This window comes from Aulonocara sp. 'chitande type north' Nkhata Bay, linkage group LG20, assembly GCF_057382095.1.
Source record: "Aulonocara sp. 'chitande type north' Nkhata Bay isolate Kocher_YH1m ecotype deep benthic linkage group LG20, A_spYH_male_GT1.1, whole genome shotgun sequence".
In the NCBI taxonomy this organism is placed as follows: domain Eukaryota; kingdom Metazoa; phylum Chordata; class Actinopteri; order Cichliformes; family Cichlidae; genus Aulonocara; species Aulonocara sp. 'chitande type north' Nkhata Bay.
The window spans coordinates 37,578,545-37,596,717 of record NC_141363.1 but is presented as its reverse complement, the minus strand read 5'-3'; the positions used below and the strand labels follow the sequence as shown (position 1 = coordinate 37,596,717).

The following is an 18,173-nucleotide window of genomic DNA, read 5'->3' as shown; positions in this document are numbered from 1 at the left end:
TAGAGTACAGAGACATAACAAATCACTTGGAATGTAAATGAAATCATCAAACTTAAACTTCTCAGTTCCTTTTCAGAAAGCCCAAACCTCTCTGGAATGGCATCAACAGCACCACAAAATAATAAAAAAAACAACAACAACAACAAAAAGCAAACAAACAAACAAACAAAAACCCCCAGAAAAGATTCAGATAATAATTCAGAATAGTTAACCTTAAGGATCAGTGCAGTCCCATTTAAATTTGATGATGTTTTTCATTTTCATGGATCTGTTCCTGGAAAATTTTGTCCTTGAAAGCAAACTTTAAACTGTGTCTGTTGAGTGTTGAGTTCAAGTAACCAAAAAAGTTATTATTTTTAAGTCATACAGTGGGGCAAAAAAGTATTTAGTCAGCCACCGATTGTGCAAGTTCCCCCACCTAAAATGATGACAGAGGTCAACTGTGAGAGACAGAATGTGAAGAAAAAATCCATGAATTCACATGGTAGGATTTGTAAAGAATTTATTCGTAAATTAGGGTGGAAAATAAGTATTTGGTCAATAACAAAAATACAACTCAATACTTTGTAACATAACCTTTGTTGGCAATAACAGAGGTCAAACGTTTACTATAGGTCTTTACCAGGTTTGCACACACAGTAGCTGGTATTTTGGCCCATTCCTCCATGCAGATCTTCTCGAGAGCAGTGATGTTTTGGGGCTGTCGCCGAGCAACACGGACTTTCAACTCCCGCCACAGATTTTCTATGGGGTTGAGGTCTGGAGACTGGCTAGGCCACTCCAGGACTTTCAAATGCTTCTAACGGAGCCACTATTTTGTTGCCCGGGCGGTGTGTTTTGGATCATTGTCATGTTGGAAGACCCAGCCTCGTTTCATCTTCAAAGTTCTCACTGATGGAAGGAGGTTTTGGCTCAAAATCTCACGATACATGGCCCCATTCATTCTGTCCTTAACACGGATCAGTCGTCCTGTCCCCTTGGCAGAAAAACAGCCCCATAGCATGATGTTTCCACCCCCATGCTTCACAGTAGGTATGGTGTTCTTGGGATGCAACTCAGTATTCTTCTTCCTCCAAACACGACGAGTTGAGTTTATACCAAAAAGTTCTACTTTGGTTTCATCTGACCACATGACATTCTCCCAATCCTCTGCTGTATCATCCATGTGCTCACTGGCAAACTTCAGACGGGCCTGGACATGCACTGGCTTCAGCAGCGGAACACGTCTGGCACTGCGGGATTTGATTCCCTGCCGTTGTAGTGTGTTACTGATGGTGACTTTTATTACTTTGGTCCCAGCTCTCTACAGGTCATTCACCAGGTCCCCCCGTGTGGTTCTGGGATCTTTGCTCACCGTTCTCATGATCACGGGATGAGATCTTGCGTGGAGCCCCAGATTGAGGGAGATTATCAGTGGTCTTGTATGTCTTCCATTTTCTGATGATTGCTCCCACAGTTGATTTTTTCACACCAAGCTGCTTGCCTATTGTAGATTCACTCTTCCCAGTCTGGTGCAGGTCTACAATACTTTTCCTGGTGTCCTTCGAAAGCTCTTTGGTCTTGGCCATGGCGGAGTTTGGAGTCTGACTGTTTGAGGCTGTGGACAGGTGTCTTTTATACAGATGATGAGTTCAAACAGGTGCCATTCATACAGGTAACGAGTGGGGGACAGAAAAGCTTCTTACAGAAGACGTTACAGGTCTGTGAGAGCCAGAGATTTTCCTTGTTTGAGGTGACCAAATACTTATTTTCCACCCTAATTTACGAATAAATTCTTTACAAATCCTACCATGTGAATTCATGGATTTTTTTTTTCACATTCTGTCTCTCACAGTTGAAGTGTACCTCTGGTGCAAGTTACTGACCTCTGTCATCATTTTAAGTGGGGGAACTTGCACAATCGGTGGCTGACTAAATTCTTTTTTGCCCCACTGTATTAGTATAATCCCATTTAACCACCAACTTAATTAAAAATAAGTTATGAGTTAGAAACTACTGTTAAAAGGTACGTGAAGTCACGAATTTGTGATAAATAAAGTATGCACCATCTTAATCAAAATATTTAAACTACTTGGATCTTTAGGTTTATCAGATCTAACTTACTTGGGGTTATGTAGCATTTTCTTTTCTTTTTTTAGGCATGGGAATGGGTGGTGACATTACAGAAATATATATTTATTGGCAAAATCCTTAGTGTTATAATACAAAATTTTAAATTCTGAGTGCTAAATTGCTTGGATCAGCAACATTTTGTAGTACTTAAAATCAGCAGTCTGTTTGATATCATTTACAGTCCACTGTTCTACTTTACAAAAAATGTATTGAAGACAAGCATTTGTTAAAAGATGTTAATTAGTAGAAATATAGTTGCAGATATGGTTCTACAAAGATCATCTTTTGTTTATATGATAAATATGAACAGAGTAGATACTAAAGGAACCACAATGAAGAGAAATAAATAAATATAGAAACTAGTGATTGATGCAGATGTGAATGATGGCAGTTAATCAGAGTACATGTTAGACTCTCAGTTTTGACCTTGGTGTCCTTGGAATTCAGCTATGAACAGAGCTCAGAATAAGTCATCCCGTGAGGAATTATCTGATATAGATCTGCTACAGAAATGTTATTCTTCTTCACAAACTTAACACATGCACAAATTATGACATTTTGTTTTATTGTCTTATTCATCTTTTTTTTCCATGTTCTGTTGTTCAGCAAGAAGGACTCCTTAGAGTAGGCATCGGACGACTTCACCAATATTGGTGAAGTCGTCCAGGCTTCACATGGAAGAAATTAAAAATAAATAAAAAGGGTCAACAAGGATCAATCTTTCTTGATGAGTGTTTTCTTTAAGACAGGAGAAAAATCAACATATTTGTTGAATCCAGTGGCTTAAATTCTGTTTGGGTCAGATATACAGCATGCATAGTCTCGAGGTAGCTTTCATGGTCTATACGTTTTCTGACAACACAACCAGAATCATATCAATCAAAGATTTACAGAGACTACAAGGGACTTTTAGGGTACTCAGCTGTTGTGTGTAACTCAAAGGGTTCTTTCCTAAATGTAAACAGGCAATAGATCAGTATGTTTTAACAATTCATTGAAACATTGCCATAAATTCATTTTATTTTTAAATTTTTTAAAATTCATCCTAAAAATGTGCTCTGCATTCACATTTTTACTGTAATTCAACCTTTTTTTATTTGTTGAACTACTGCAGTAAGAGCAGAGTGATTCTGTTTCACTTGGAACATTTTGCAAAGAACCAGAAGTAACATTAGAATAACTGGATATTATTTCCTCACTGTGATTCTGGTTATACAAAAGTTATTTTATTTCAAAGATTACATTCAGATTATCTTTTAATTCACATTTAATTGCTTATAACAAATTCCTAGTTATCTAAAAAGTTTGACACACCTGAAATTTGGTGCAAAAAGTATGTTCCTAACACTTCCTCATTGTTAGTTTGGTTGTTTCCATGAAGAATACTTAAAGCTTGCAAAACTGCATCATTCAGTCTTTCACCCACCAATATAAAATAATGTTTAAAAAAACCTAAATAGCAGTCACATTTGTACTCAGTTTGTGGCACACACTCACAAATGCTCTCTGGAATATGTGAGTTGTAGCAGGCAGTGTGGGTTGTGCTGGTGACCCGGTGTACTGCTGTTTAAATATGTTGGGAAAGTACTAGTATGCTTGGCCTGTCTCAACTTGCAGCAGTCCCAGTACAGCTGAGTGGTCAGCCAGCTTCATTCTGCGCTGATTGGAGAGATTGACGTTCTTAGCCAGGTAATCCACAGCAGCTGTGGAGAATAGAAGACAGGATGGAGAGTTAATGAAGATTTGTTAGAATCCTTGCCGCTTGCAATTGATAAAATGGTAAATGGACTGAAAGTCACTAAGGCAAAAACTAATTAATACAAATACAAAGGAATAAGAACAAAACGGTTTACAAAAGGATTACAATGTGAGACAACCCAACCAGACAACCTGACAATGAACAGAGGGAATCTGACACGCTAAATACACACACAGAGGGGAACACATAACAACAGGGGAAGCAAAACTGAACACGCTGAACACAAGACAAAAGACTAAGATGCAGACCAAAATACATGGCATGATACAGGGATAAGAGGAAGGAACACACAGGGGAACAAGGCAGACTGAGGAGAAAAAGGGAGGTGACACAATGAGAGAAACATGGAAGTAATTAAGAAAGACGAGACACTGAGGGAGAGAGAGAGACAGACAGGACGGGCTGGGGAGAACATACATGAATGCACATGACAGACAGGGGAGACAGAATGAAACACAAGGAGGGAAAATGTAAAGGGAAAAGGGAGACAAAACACAAAGGCATTACTGGGACCTGGGAAACATGCAGGGAAAGGCACGTAAACACAGATGACACGACAGACACGAGAGACCAAAACACAAGGGGAACCTAACAGACAAGAAACTAAACATAGTCAATCACCCAGGAACACAGAATAAACTAAAGACTAACTAATGAACCTTAAACCATCATCATAATATATAACAATCACCAGAAGCCAAGAAACTCAAAATGCTGGGTCGGATGACCCAGAACCATGACACTACTTTTACATTATGAGTAAATCATGTTATTTCATGGTTTACTATTTATCCTGCAAACCTAAATGATCAGTTCATTTCCCCTTGTACTCATTCTTGATAGCACCTCCTGACAATGTGTTATGACTAGAATAGAATAGAATTAGAATAGAATAGAATTCAACTTTATTGTCATTGCACATGCACAGGTACAGGGCAACGAAATGCAGTTTGCATCCATCCAGAAGTGCTTAGTGATATAGATATATTACAATATATATTAGCAATAATATAGATATGTAAGTATATTACAGAAATGGGTCTATTATGTTATAATGTACACGGTATGAAGTATGTTGTGAATATTCTATAACTATAAGTATGTACAGGCTGTAGTGAGTACAAGCTGTAGTGAGTACAAGCTATGTACAGGATATGGACAGGATATAAATATGAAAAACTATACAGAATATGAAATAAATAACTTTACAGGAATCTGAGATATACAGCTATACAGAAATGGGAACTATGCAAGTTGTAAACAGTTGTAGGGTTAAAAATTATCGTATGTACAGAATGATTGTTTACACAGGGCTATACAGTAGTGCAGTTAAGGTAAGTGAGGGTGTGGATAATTTCTACAGAGGCTATATAAAGTGCTAGTGGTTGTGAGTGGTGGTTCACTCCATGTTATTATTGTGTGTTTGAGGGTACAGTTGTCCATTGTGTGTGTGTGTGTGTGTGTGTGTGTGTGTGTGTGTGTGTGTGTGTGTGTGTGTGTATGTTCAGTCCATGAGTTAACGTGGGTCAGATGTCAGGAGGCAGAGTTCAGGAGTCTGACAGCTGTGGGGAAGAAGCTGTTCCGGTACCTGGTGGTCTTAGTCCGGAGGCTCCTGTAGCGCCTCCCAGAGGGCAGGAGGGTGAAGAGTCCATGTGATGGGTGACTGGGGTCTTTGATGATTTTCCCAGCCCTTTTCAGACACCGCTTCCTGTAGATGTCTTTTATGGCAGGAAGTGGTGCTCCGGCGATGCGCTGGGCAGTTTTCACGACCCTCTGCAACGCCTTCCGGTCCGAGGCAGAGCAGTTCCCGTACCAGACTGTTATACAGTTGGTCAGGATGCTCTCGATGGTGCAGCGATAGAAGTTCACCAGGATGTCTGAGGACAGGTGGTTCTTCCTCAGAGTCCTCAAGAAGAAGAGGCGCTGGTGAGCCTTCTTGACCAGCTTGGAGCAGTTGGTCGTCCAGGTGAGATCCTCGGAGATGTGGACTCCCAGGAACTTGAAGCTGCTCACACGCTCCACAGCCGTCCCCTTAATGTGGATGGGTGGATGTGGGTCAGCATTCCTCCTGTAGTCCACGATGAGCTCCTTGGTCTTCTCGGTGTTAAGCAGCAGGTTGTTTGTGTCGCACCACTCAGCCAGACGATCCACCTCCTCCCTGTAGGCGGCCTCATCGTTGTCACTGATGAGGCCAATCACCGTGGTGTCATCTGCAAACTTAATGATGGTGTTGGAACCATCAGCAGGTCTGCAGTCGTGGGTGAAGAGGGAGTAGAGGAAAGGGCTCATCACACAGCCTTGTGGTACACCGGTGTTCATTGTGATGGTAGATGAGCAGCGGTTATCCAGCTGGACATGTTGGGGGCGGTTGGTCAGGAAGTCCAGTAACCATTTGCAGATGAGGGAACTGATGCCCAGGTCTGTCAGTTTCCTGATGAGTTGTGAGGGGTGGATTGTATTGAATGCTGAACTGAAGTCTATAAACAGCATTCTGGCGTAGGTGTTGTTGTTGTCCAGGTGTGAGAGGACAGAGTGCAGTGCGATGGAGACTGCATCCTCTGTGCTCCTGTTCTGGCGGTATGCGAATTGGTGGGGGTCCAGGGTGGGGGGGAGACAGGATTTGAAGTGTGCTAGGACCAGCTGCTCTAAGCACTTAGTGATGATGGGGGTGAGTGCTACTGGGCGGTAGTCATTGAGGCAAGATGGGTTGGAGTTTTTGGGTATCGGGACGATGGAGGTGGATTTGAAGCAGGCCGGTACCACAGCGTGGGCCAAGGACAGGTTGAATATGTCTGTCAGCACTCCTGCAAGCTCCTCAGAACACGCTCTGAGAACACGCCCGGGGATGCCATCGGGACCTGCAGCCTTGTGGACATTGATCCTGCTCAGCACCGCTCCTACATCGGTGGGGGAGAGAGTCAGAGGTTGGTGGTCTGGCGTCACGTCTGCTTTGGTTGTGGGGTTCCCTCGCTCAAAACGAGCATAAAAGTTGTTGAGCTCGTTGAGGAAGGAGACTAAGAACAACAGTGGCATTTCACTGCACAGGGTACTGCTTTGTCATTTTTCATTGTCCAGGGCTGCACTTCAAGTGAGTGTATTGTTTGATGAGAAAGCCTGAAAAACTGTTAAAAGGGTGTTCTTTCTGGTCTATCTTGGGATTATCTGATCATATGTCTCTCTAATGTTGTAGAGTATTTATCTTTCAGTATAAAGAGAACTGGAGTGTAGGACGAACAGAATTTTTGATTTTAGCTTTTCTTTTTCCACTTTGCTGTTTGTTTATATGTAGGTACCAAAACTGCTTGGTTAAACTCTTAAGCACAAATTAGAAGGCAATCTTGTCCCCTATCATTTCTTCATTTTTTAAATCACCATGATTGTGAAGAGAAATTGTAGAAGGCAAAGGAACTCAGACTCAAGATATCTTATACATGTGCACACATGGACGATCGTCCCTCACCGTCCAATCCATCCTGCACCAGACGAGTGCAGGACAAATGTGAGACAGAGGAAAGACCGCCCAGGGCTTTCAGAGCTTTCTTTATTTATACTTAACCCAAGCTTTCAGGGAAGTAGGAGTGGCAAAAACATTTCCACAAAAGGAGAAAGAGACCGTTAGCTTGCCTGTTAACAAAGGAGGTAGTATGTATGTATAGAAATTCAGACATTCCCATATAATGAGAGAGAGACCGTTAGCCTGCCTGTTAACAAAGGAGGTAGTATGTATGTTACAGCATTCCTCTGCACATCAGTTTTCACTCCCTTTTCCTGTGTGGTAGTTTCAATTCAACAGCTCTTCTTCCTTTAAATGAAGCTACAACTAAGCATAATCACAAAACTCAAAAATCTCTCAACAATGATGATGAGAATTTTTGATCAGCAGAGGAAATTTGGTCTTGTGATGTACCAGTGCGTATATGTATGAGGTAACTGTTTTGATTTGATTGATGTATAAAAAATAAAGTACTTAATTACTCACAAGTAATTTGATATTCAATTCAATTTTATTTATATAGCACCAAATCACAACAAAAGTCGCCTCAAGGCGATTCATGATATACTACTCTGTACATTACTTTCATGTGACTCCATAAATTAGTGTTTCCTAACCTTTTGGAGCCATCGCACATATTTCACAAAAGAAAAATCACATGGCACACCACCAATCAAAATTTTTTCCTCGCACCAGGCTCTGTTTGTCCCCAGTATACCTTTCTTGCTTTCTTCTGGCCACTACTCATGCTAGGGCCTTCATCTGGGTCAGAATTTTTTCCAGGACCCAGGTCAGATTGACTACTTTTTTCAAATCTCACAGCATGACTATTATGCAATTTCTTCTTCTGTTTTACCTGCAGTTGGCAACCTATTTAATTAGAGCAGATAGTTATACTAGTGCTAGTGGAAAAGAATGTAATTGTTCTGCCCGTTTCTCCCGCCGATGGCTTAGAGTACGAATCAGGTGGAACCAGATAATCTTCAACGGAACACCTGATCAACTGTTGGGAAACAGCCATAAATGACCATGGTCACATAATTACTATTTCCATACATAAACACAAATCCCGATACTAATGAGGACACATATGATCTTTTAGTTTTTATGCATGAACATGAAAACTGACAAAACAAGAAAAATTGAAAGAGACTTAGGAGAGAATGCCACAGTGACTTTTAAAAACATGAACACATACAAATGCGCTTGCTCATCACTGCCTTTATTGTGTGTTGAAGAGGCTCTGGCTGCTGAGCTGGGGTCAACATACACTCACCTTTACATCATTCTGGGTTCTAGCCAGTGTTGGGAAGGTATTCCAAAATGTATTATTCCACTACAGATTACAGAATACATGGCCCAACATGTATTTTGTAATGTATTCCATTAAGTTACTCAATGAGTTAAGTTACTCAATCTGTCTCACAGAAACATGGCTAAAAGACTCAGCCTTCCCGATCCATGGCTGAGTCCATGGCAGAGTGAAACAGTTCAGGGGGTCGGCCCCACAGAAGGTTGTGGAGGCAACACAAATCCAAAAGCCGGCCGTGCGGAAGGCAGCGGCGGCGACACAAATCCGGAGACCGGCAGCGCGGAAGGCAGCGGTGGCCACACTGTTCAGGCGATGGTGATAGTCGGACGGGCTCCTCAGACCCCCCCAGCGGAAGCCGCAGGCGACGGTGATGGCCAGACGGGCTCCTCGGACCCCCCCAGCGAAACTAGGAGGCGGGAGCGGATCTTCGTGCCCCCCCAGCAAAGAATGAAGGCTGAAGCAGCCCCTCGGACCCTCCAGCGAAGGCCAAAGCGGCTCTTCGGACACTCCAGGAAAGACCGAAGGCTGAAGCGGTTTCTTGGACCCCCAGCAAAAGCAGGAGGCTGGAGCGGTTCCTTGGACCCCCCCAGCGAGAACAGTCACAGAACCAGTGTGAGCCAGTGTGAGCTTCTGGCACACACGAAACAAAACCAGCAGGCACGGGGGCCTCTGGCACACACAAAGCAAAACCAGCAGGCATGGGGGCCTCTGGCACACACAAAGCAAAACCAGCAGGCATGGGGGCCTCTGGCACACACAAAGCAAAACCAGCAGGCACGGGGGCCTCCAGCAAACATGAGGCAGACTGCTGCGCAGAGCACTGACCCTGCTCAGGAAGCAACAGCCGGGCACAGTCCTCAGCTGGCTCCTTAGCCTCCAGGGGTCCAGAGTCAGCTGAGGCCTGGAGTGAGTAAAAGTCTCAGAACAAGCCAGCTTTTGAGAAACCAGTTTAGTGTTAATATGTTTGTCTCTCTGCTCTGTATGGGAGGTAGAAAAACAGTCCTTAATGCGTTGTATTGCCATAGCTTCCTGTACAGAGGCAGGTGAAAGCGAAGGTTGTACAGGTGACAAAATAGAAGAATGAGTAGATGAGGAGGCAGGTAGCTGAAGAGATAACTGTGCTACTGGTGAGGCTAATGGCTAAACAGGTGACCGGGCTAAGGGTAAAGGTGTAGGCTGGGCTACTGACTGAATGGAAGCCTGAGTGGCTGACTGTAATGATGGTTTTAGCGGAAGTTAAGCTGGTGAAGAGGGGAAATCAGAGTCATTATTCTCCCCTGTCCCAAAACACAGAGCCCCCGAAAAAACAGTCCCAAAGACAGAAGTGGTGTAAAAAATGTCCCTTTGACTCACCACAGCCAGCTGCTTAGATGTCAGCCGTTGTCCGCTGCTGCCAGACGAAGTCTGCTAATTCCCGAGCTTGCACTGCCGCCTGGGCTTTATGTAGATCGGCAATTAGATCTGTGAATCCTCTGGCCTGGTGGAGATGGGGATTTCCCTCGAGGATTGCCTCAATCGCATTCATTCCCACAATCTTCGCTCTTGTATTTGAGGTGTGGGTTATCCATTCCACCAGGCGTAGGACTTGCGCCAGATCACTCTCCCCAGGAAAGTCCGCTGGATCCATGTTTGTGGTCACTCCGTAATGTCACGGCTGGGGCAGCAGTCGTGTGGTGTAGTGAGACAAGGATCCAAAATGCAGGTACTGGCTGAGGTAGGCATGTATTTGTAGTGAAAGCAACGTACAAACCAAGAAATAAGGAACAGGGAGCAACTAAAACCTAGACTGGGAAATCTAATAAACAAACCTGAAAACATAAGGACACGGGGAGACACGCAGGGAAAGCACGAAGAAAGGAGAGCGGAGAGACGCAGGGAATACCAAATTACACAGACGGAGCAACAAGGAACACAGGCAGGCACACACTATAAATACACACAAGGTAATGAGGGAATGATACACCAGAGGGGAACACAGCTGAACCTAATGAGACACAACGAGACACAGACCTTCAAAATAGAACAGGAAACTCACAAACTGTTTTACAAACACAAACTCAGGGACATGAACAGAGCACAGGGGGGGGGGGGGAGAACACAGGTAGGAATAATAGAACACTGAACACCAAAACCAAACCCTAAGAATTAATACAAAATCAGAAGAAACTAGAAAATAATAACAATAAACTCAAAACGCTGGGTCACCGACCCAGGACCATGACAGTTTTCTTTTTATTGTTTCTCGGTTATTCTGTTTCTTTCACTCCAGGACCGTGTGCACCTAATTTCATTCCACCTCATGTAAACATGTGATGCGAATAACACTAAAGAATCCTTGAATCCTTGAGCGTAACGTATTCTAAATACTTTGGATTACTTAATATATTGTCTTGCTCTTTACAACGACATGAATTATGTGATTTATTACTATTACTGAAGGCTACTAACCATACCAATACCAACTAGATATTTAAATCTTTATATAAAATGCCTAACAGTAATGTGGACATTAGGTAAGGCTGCACTTTTTGCAGTGCTTGTATAGAAAACTATTTCTGTATCAGTAATATGTTTTCTTTTTGTCTGTTAACAATCATGTGAAACTGCACATGATTATTTGCAGCTAGCAGGTTGTTAATGCTATCCATCAAATCTAAAAACACTATGTTAACACATGGAGATCCTGAAGGCTACTCCAAAAAGGATCGGATTATATTTTAAATATTTGTTAAACTCTCTTCCAAACCCCAGCTCTCTATTGTAAGTTTTGAGTGTTTACTAAAATGAAAATAAAAGCGTTCTAACTTCTCACTTGTCTGTTTTTATTCAGGCAAACATGTATAATATTTTTATTAAGAGAGATTAGGCTTTACCTTTTAAGACTTAAACTTAAGTGTTTCTGTCACGTAGTGATTGTGCTCAACTGTACAAAGCTTATTAGACATTATGAAACACATGATATGTAAAAGCGAATTTTTGAATTATCTTTTTTTTTTTCTTAAAGAAATCTACTACATCATGTGTAATTTTTTAGTTAAAACAGTTAAATTAAGAGGGAATGGCAATAAAAACTCTGGAGCTGTGATGTCATCAAGTATACTGCAGTTCCAACTATAGCATTCTCAGGAAGTCTGGTGACGAGTAGCCTTCATAAATAGTAATAAAATTCACACACCAATAGTACATCGTAGATACTGAAGTTTTGACCATCCCATTTATCTCCGGAATTTCCAAGTAAGAAATGCATACCTGCCCGTGCACTGCTGGCTCTGGGTCCATTGTCTAACTGATGCCACCAACATTAACAGGATGCTTACATTAGAGCCTCCTATTGTGTGTTTTGTTTGAGTTTCTGACAATCAGAATCAGAGAAACTGTATTAATCCCAGATGGAAAAAAAAGGCCATGGGTCAGACTCGAGCCCAGGCAGGCCACTCTCAGCCATGTGCCATAGGATTGCATGCTCTTCCAACTGACCTAAACCTGCACCCAACTGCATTTAATCACCAAAATTGGAGAAGGGATAGAGCTGGGATAGCCTAACATTAGTCAGGAAACAACAGGTGTGTATTCCACTTATTTCAATAAAGTAACTGTATTCTGATTACCACCTATTTAAACGGTAACTGTAACGGAAGACAGTTACTCATATTTTGTATTTTAAATACGTACCGCCTTTAAGCTATAAAGGTTGGACTTTTAACTGTATTTTTATAACTTTTAAAACTTTTTTTTTTTTTACCAATAAGGCCCTCGCTCATGGCCATTCACAATACACCAAAGTAATTTAATAACAAAATTTTGGGACTTTACACATTACTTCTTACAATCTGAGCTCAAAGAGTCATGCTGACAGATTTCTTTCATTGATTATGGCAGCATTTCTTCACCATGTAGAAAAACTGAGACATAATGTTGAATTTGCTGGGTTTTTTTAATCTTATATTAAGATATGGTAAATGGTCTGTATTTGTATAGCGCTTTACCAATAATAGAACATCCATCCATCCATTCGCTTCCGCTTATCCTTTTCAGGGTCGCGGGGGGCGCTGGAGCCTATCCCAGCTGTCATAGGGCGAAAGGCGGGGTACACCCTGGACAGGTCGCCAGTCTGTCATAAATCACCAATAATAGAACACTGAACACCAAACCCTAAGAATTAATACATATCCAGTCATCCACCCATACATTCACACACTGGTGATGGCAAGCTACATTGTAGCCACAGCCACCCTGGGGCACACTGACAGAGGCGAGGCAGCCGGACACTGGTGCCACCGGGCCCTCTGACCACCACCAGTAGGCAACGGGTGAAGTGTCTTGCCCAAGGACACAACGACTGAGACTGTCCAAGCCAGGGCTCGAACCGGCAGCCTTCGAATTACAAGGCGAACTCCCAACTCTTGAGCCACGATCGCTCCTATCTAATAGATTGAATGCATAGTTATACTTTTTAAACTGACAGAAACTGGAATTTCACCATTCCGTGGACTTACTGTATATCAAGGGCCACATATATCAAGTATGTGGCCCTTGATATAAGATGATTTTAATAGCCATGACATAGATGCAATCTAAATAGGCTGATTGTAGCACAAGTGCAGGAGGAAAAAAAAATTTGTTTATATATTTTTTTTCTCTTTTTATCGAGATTACAGATTACCAAGGAACGTTTGCAATGCAAACAATGACATCATTTTAACTGTGATGTAATACCTGAATTTAGGATAGGAATGTGCTACATTACCACATTATTGAAAAATGTAATTTAGTTACAGTACTGAAACATTTCGGAACATATTACATGTTAACCTCAGAAATGGGAACAGGCTAACCCACCGATCCCTACATTCTGTTTGAAAATCAATCAATCAATCAATCAATCTTTATTTATAAAGCACTTTTCAAACAAAAAATGTAGCACAAAGTGCTTTACATAGTTAAAAGCAGCCCACCCCACCCTCCAACTCACTCCCCGCACTCTCATTAACATAAATGATGTGAATACACACATATCTCCCCCCCCCCCCCCCCCCCACACACACACACACGCACACTTAACCCTTCTTTGGCCCTGGGACCATTTTTGGTCCCTTTAGTTTTTCAGTTACAAGCCATTTGCACTGTGTTGAATGGAATATAGCCAAATTCTCTAAAAAAAAGTTTGGCATAATTTCATTTCAAAATTCAAGTCTGACTTCCTTAAATTAGCTTCAGTGGCTAAGCTAACAATACACATCCTCTTAGAGCCCTAGGGACCATTTTTGGCCCATTGACTTCCATTATAAACGCTATTTTTCACTGCAGAATTATTACCGTTAATGTCTTGGTGATTACTTATGTTTCCGTCTCGTTTTGGTCTATGAGCCTTAGAGTTGTAATTTTTTATTTGTCCACCGGGTGGCGCCCTTGCTCCACATTTGATCCCTGCTGGAAAACAGCGGGCTGCTTGGACAGACCTGTGGGAAACGAAGCCTCATTTCCGGCGTGCAGCAGCGGCTTCGCCCGATGATCAGGCGGGACCATTTTTTGGTCCCTAGGACCGTTAGAGGGTGCTTTTTTTTTTTTTTTAGTCAACAGGAAATGACGTATTTGTTGTCACGTGGTATCGGATGTGTGGGCTGGAAAAAGCAGTCCCCGGTGATCGTGCCCCGGTGATCGTCGCGACTTACCCCGGCAACATGCACTTATTTCGGCCTAGAGGAGGAGCATTTGCCGCCTGGAGACCATTTTCTGGTCCTGAAAAAAAAAATAAAAGGCGATCGAAATGAATGTTGGTGCCAATCTTTAGTCCATCTAAAGGCCTAATTATAATAACAATTGAATATTACCTTAAATGTTTTTTTTGGAAAATATTCAAGTTTTATGTTTTTTGGGGCAAAAAAAGCAGTGCGCTCATGTGACGAAACCGGGATATAAAGGGTTAAAATCCGCGAAATGTAATTAAAACTTGACATGAATATTTCAAGGAGAAGTAGGTCTAAAAGATTGGCTAATTTAAAGTGGAATAAAATATTAATATATAAATTTTTTATAGCACTTTTTTGGGCGTGGTCGATTAGGACCGATAGGGTGTGCATTTTATGAAATGCGCTCCTGCAAAAAAAATAAAAGGCGATCGAAATGACTGTTGGTGCCAATCTTTGGTCCACCTAAAGGCCTAATTATAATAACAAACAAATATTACTTCAAATGTTTTTTTTGGAAAATATTTAGTTTTTTGTTTTTTGGGGCTAAAAAAACAGGGCGCTCATGTAATAAAACTGGGATTTAAAGGGTTAAAACAACGAAAATATAATTAAAACTTTATATGAATATTTCAGGGAGAAGTAGTTTTAAAAGACTGACCAATTTAAATTGGAAAAAATATGAATATATAATCTTTTTATTACACTTTTGGGGCGGGACCATTTTTGGTCCCCAGGGCTCTAAAGGGATGCATTTTTAAGGGTCAGCGAAGGTTAAAGAGTAAAAATTGGGCTGGGTTCACATGAGCCAAGTGAGCCAAGTGAGGAAACACTATAACACGGAGCCGTCAGCACCGAGAGCCGGTCACAGACCGCAGCCTCCAGGCCGGGCACACAGCCTCTCGCTAGCAAAGTTGACCCAGACAACAAAGTAAAGCTAGTTTTCGGCTACGAGCCTGACACGGAACCCGACATATTAGCCAGAGGTCCCTTTACGGGGTGGCTGTAGCTCAGGTGGCAGAGCAGGTCAGCCACTAATCAGAAGGTCGGTGGTTCGAACCCAGGCTGCATCCTGGCTGCATGCCAAATATCCTTGGGCAAGATACTAACCCCATGTTTGCCCACTGGTGGTGGTCAGAGGGCCCGGTGGCGCCTGTGTCCGGCAGCCTTGCCTCTGTCAGTGCGCCCCAGGGCAGCTGTGGCTACAATGTAGCTTGCTATCGCCTATGTGTGAATGACTGAATGTAGTGTAAAGCGCTTTGGGGTCCTATGGACTAGAAAAGCGCTATACAAATGCAGGCCATTTACCATTTACTACGGTTCGGAGCCGCGGACATGTTTTAAATATACGCGTAAAATAGTTTTCTATACGAAATCGCTACAAAATCTCGTATAGGCTCTCCATGTATTAACATAGTGTTTTTAGATTTGATGGATAGCATTAACAACCTGCTAGCTGCAAATAATAATAAATATAATAAGTTACTTTAAATTACTTTACTTTAAATTAGTAACTTAGTTACATTACTAGTTACTTCTATCAAAAGTAACTCAGTTACTTCAAGTTACTCGTTACTTTCAAAGTAACTAGTTACTAGGGAAAGTAACTTTGGTGTTACTCAGAATTGTCTTGTTAATGTGTTGCTTCCGTAACTGGATACCCAGCAAGATTGCCAGTCTTCTAGCTTGCTTCACAGTAGGTATGGTGTTCTTGGGATGCAACTCAGTATTCTTCTTCCTCCAAACACGACGAGTTGAGTTTATACCAAAAAGTTCTACTTTGGTTTCATCTGACCACATGACATTCTCCCAATCCTCTGCTGTATCATCCATGTGCTCTCTGGCAAACTTCAGATGGGCCTGGACATGCACTGGCTTCAGCAGCGGAACACGTCTGGATTTGATTCCCTGCCGTTGTAGTGTGTTACTGATGGTGACCTTTGTTACTTTGGTCCCAGCTCTCTGCAGGTCATTCACCAGGTTCCCCCGTGTGGTTCTGGGATCTTTGCTCACCGTTCTCATGATCATTTTGACCCCATGGGATGAGATCTTGCGTGGAGCCCCAGATCGAGGGAGATTATCAGTGGTCTTGTATGTCTTCCATTTTCTGATGATTGCTCCCACAGTTGATTTTTTCACACCAAGCTGCTTGCCTATTGTAGATTCACTCTTCCCAGTCTGGTGCAGGTCTACAATACTTTTCCTGGTGTCCTTCGAAAGCTCTTTGGTCTTGGCCATGGCGGCATTTGGAGTCTGACTGTTTGAGGCTGTGGACAGGTGTCTTTTATACAGATGATGAGTTCAAACAGGTGCCATTCATACAGGTAACGAGTGGGGGACAGAAAAGCTTCTTACAGAAGACGTTACAGGTCTGTGAGAGCCAGAGATTTTCCATGTTTGAGGTGACCAAATACTTATTTTCCACCCTAATTTACGAATAAATTCTTTACAAATCCTACCATGTGGATTCATGGATTTTTCTTTCACATTCTGTCTCTCACAGTTGAAGTGTACCTCTGGTGCAAATTACTGACCTCTGTCATCATTTTAGGTGGGGGAACTTGCACAATCGGTGGCTGACTAAATACTTTTTTGCCCCACTGTAAATGCATTTTGCCAGAAACACCAGAATCACAAAACTATTTCAACAACCGCCAAACAGCTAAAACAAATGAGCAAATGAGCAACAAACAAGCAAATGAGAGCAGGTAAACAGATTCCGCACAAAGACAAAAACACAGAGCGTGGACCTGAAGGATCAGAATCTGTGAGCTGTTGGTTTTCAGCTCCGACGGCACAACAGCTCACAGATTCTGATGTGATGTGATAACTAAATATTTGGCAAACAGAGAAGGAGAGTATTGGTCAAACAGCTGGAAGCCCTTACTAATACTGCAAGTAGTTAAGCTAGCAAACCTGATTAAAATAAAAAACACTATACCTATAATTTTTAGCTATTTAAGGAGAATATATGCTTTAATGTATGCTTTAATATATGCTTTCATGTATATTTTGTAATATGCAATAGGTTTCTATGAAGATTATAATGTACACTCTGTACACACATGACTGTGTTAGTTTCCACCCAGACAACGCAGTCATCAAGTTTGCAGATGATACCACCGTGGTGGGGCTCATCTCTGGGGGAGATGAGACGGCGTACAGAGCTGAAGTTCAGATGCTGTCAGATTGGTGTGTAGATAACAACCTGGACCTCAATACCAACAAGGCAAAAGAACTGGTAGTTGATTTCAGAAGGAGGAAGTCTGAGCTGCAGCCTGTCAGCATCAACGGGGAGTGTGTGGAAAGGGTCTCCAGTTTCAAGTTTCTGGGTGTGCACATAGACACAGACCTCCAATGGAGCTGTAACACCTATGCGGTTTTAAAGAAGACCCAACAGCTTCTCCACTTTCTGAGAATCCTCAGAAAAACAGACCTGAAGAAGGAGCTGCTAACCGTCTTCTACCGCTGCTCCATTGAAAGTGTGCTGACATATTACATCGGTGTGTGGTTCTCCAGCTGCACCACAGCACAGAGAAAGGCACTCCAGGGGTCATCAATATGGCCCAAAAAAATCATTAGACATCCTCTTCCCTCCCTGAAGGACCTGTACAGCACTCGCTGTCTCAAGAGGGCACGCAGCATCCTACGGGACGGTACACACCCAGGACACGGGGTGTTTAAGCTGCTGCCATCTGGCAGGAGGTTCAGGCTGCTGAGGTCCTGAACAAATAGACTCAAGGACAGCTTTTACAACAGGCAATAGCCCTGATCAATGCAAATAGCTGATCTGACTGGCTACCTACCTGG

General features: G+C 42.4%; 1 protein-coding gene across 4 annotated transcripts in view; it reads right to left on the bottom strand.

The window, feature by feature from the left end:
- Positions 1-2,660: 2,660 nt before the first annotated feature.
- LOC147306239 (paired box protein Pax-7-like) overlaps positions 2,661-18,173 on the bottom strand; it is a 104,543-nt gene continuing 89,030 nt past the window's right edge. For all 4 annotated transcript variants that reach the window (XM_086276358.1, XM_086276360.1, XM_086276357.1 and 1 more), the window contains exon 9: positions 2,661-3,815. In XM_086276358.1, the coding sequence (XP_086132484.1) occupies positions 3,700-3,815 (116 nt within the window). In that variant the 3' untranslated portion in view covers positions 2,661-3,699. The remainder of the gene's footprint in view (positions 3,816-18,173) is intronic.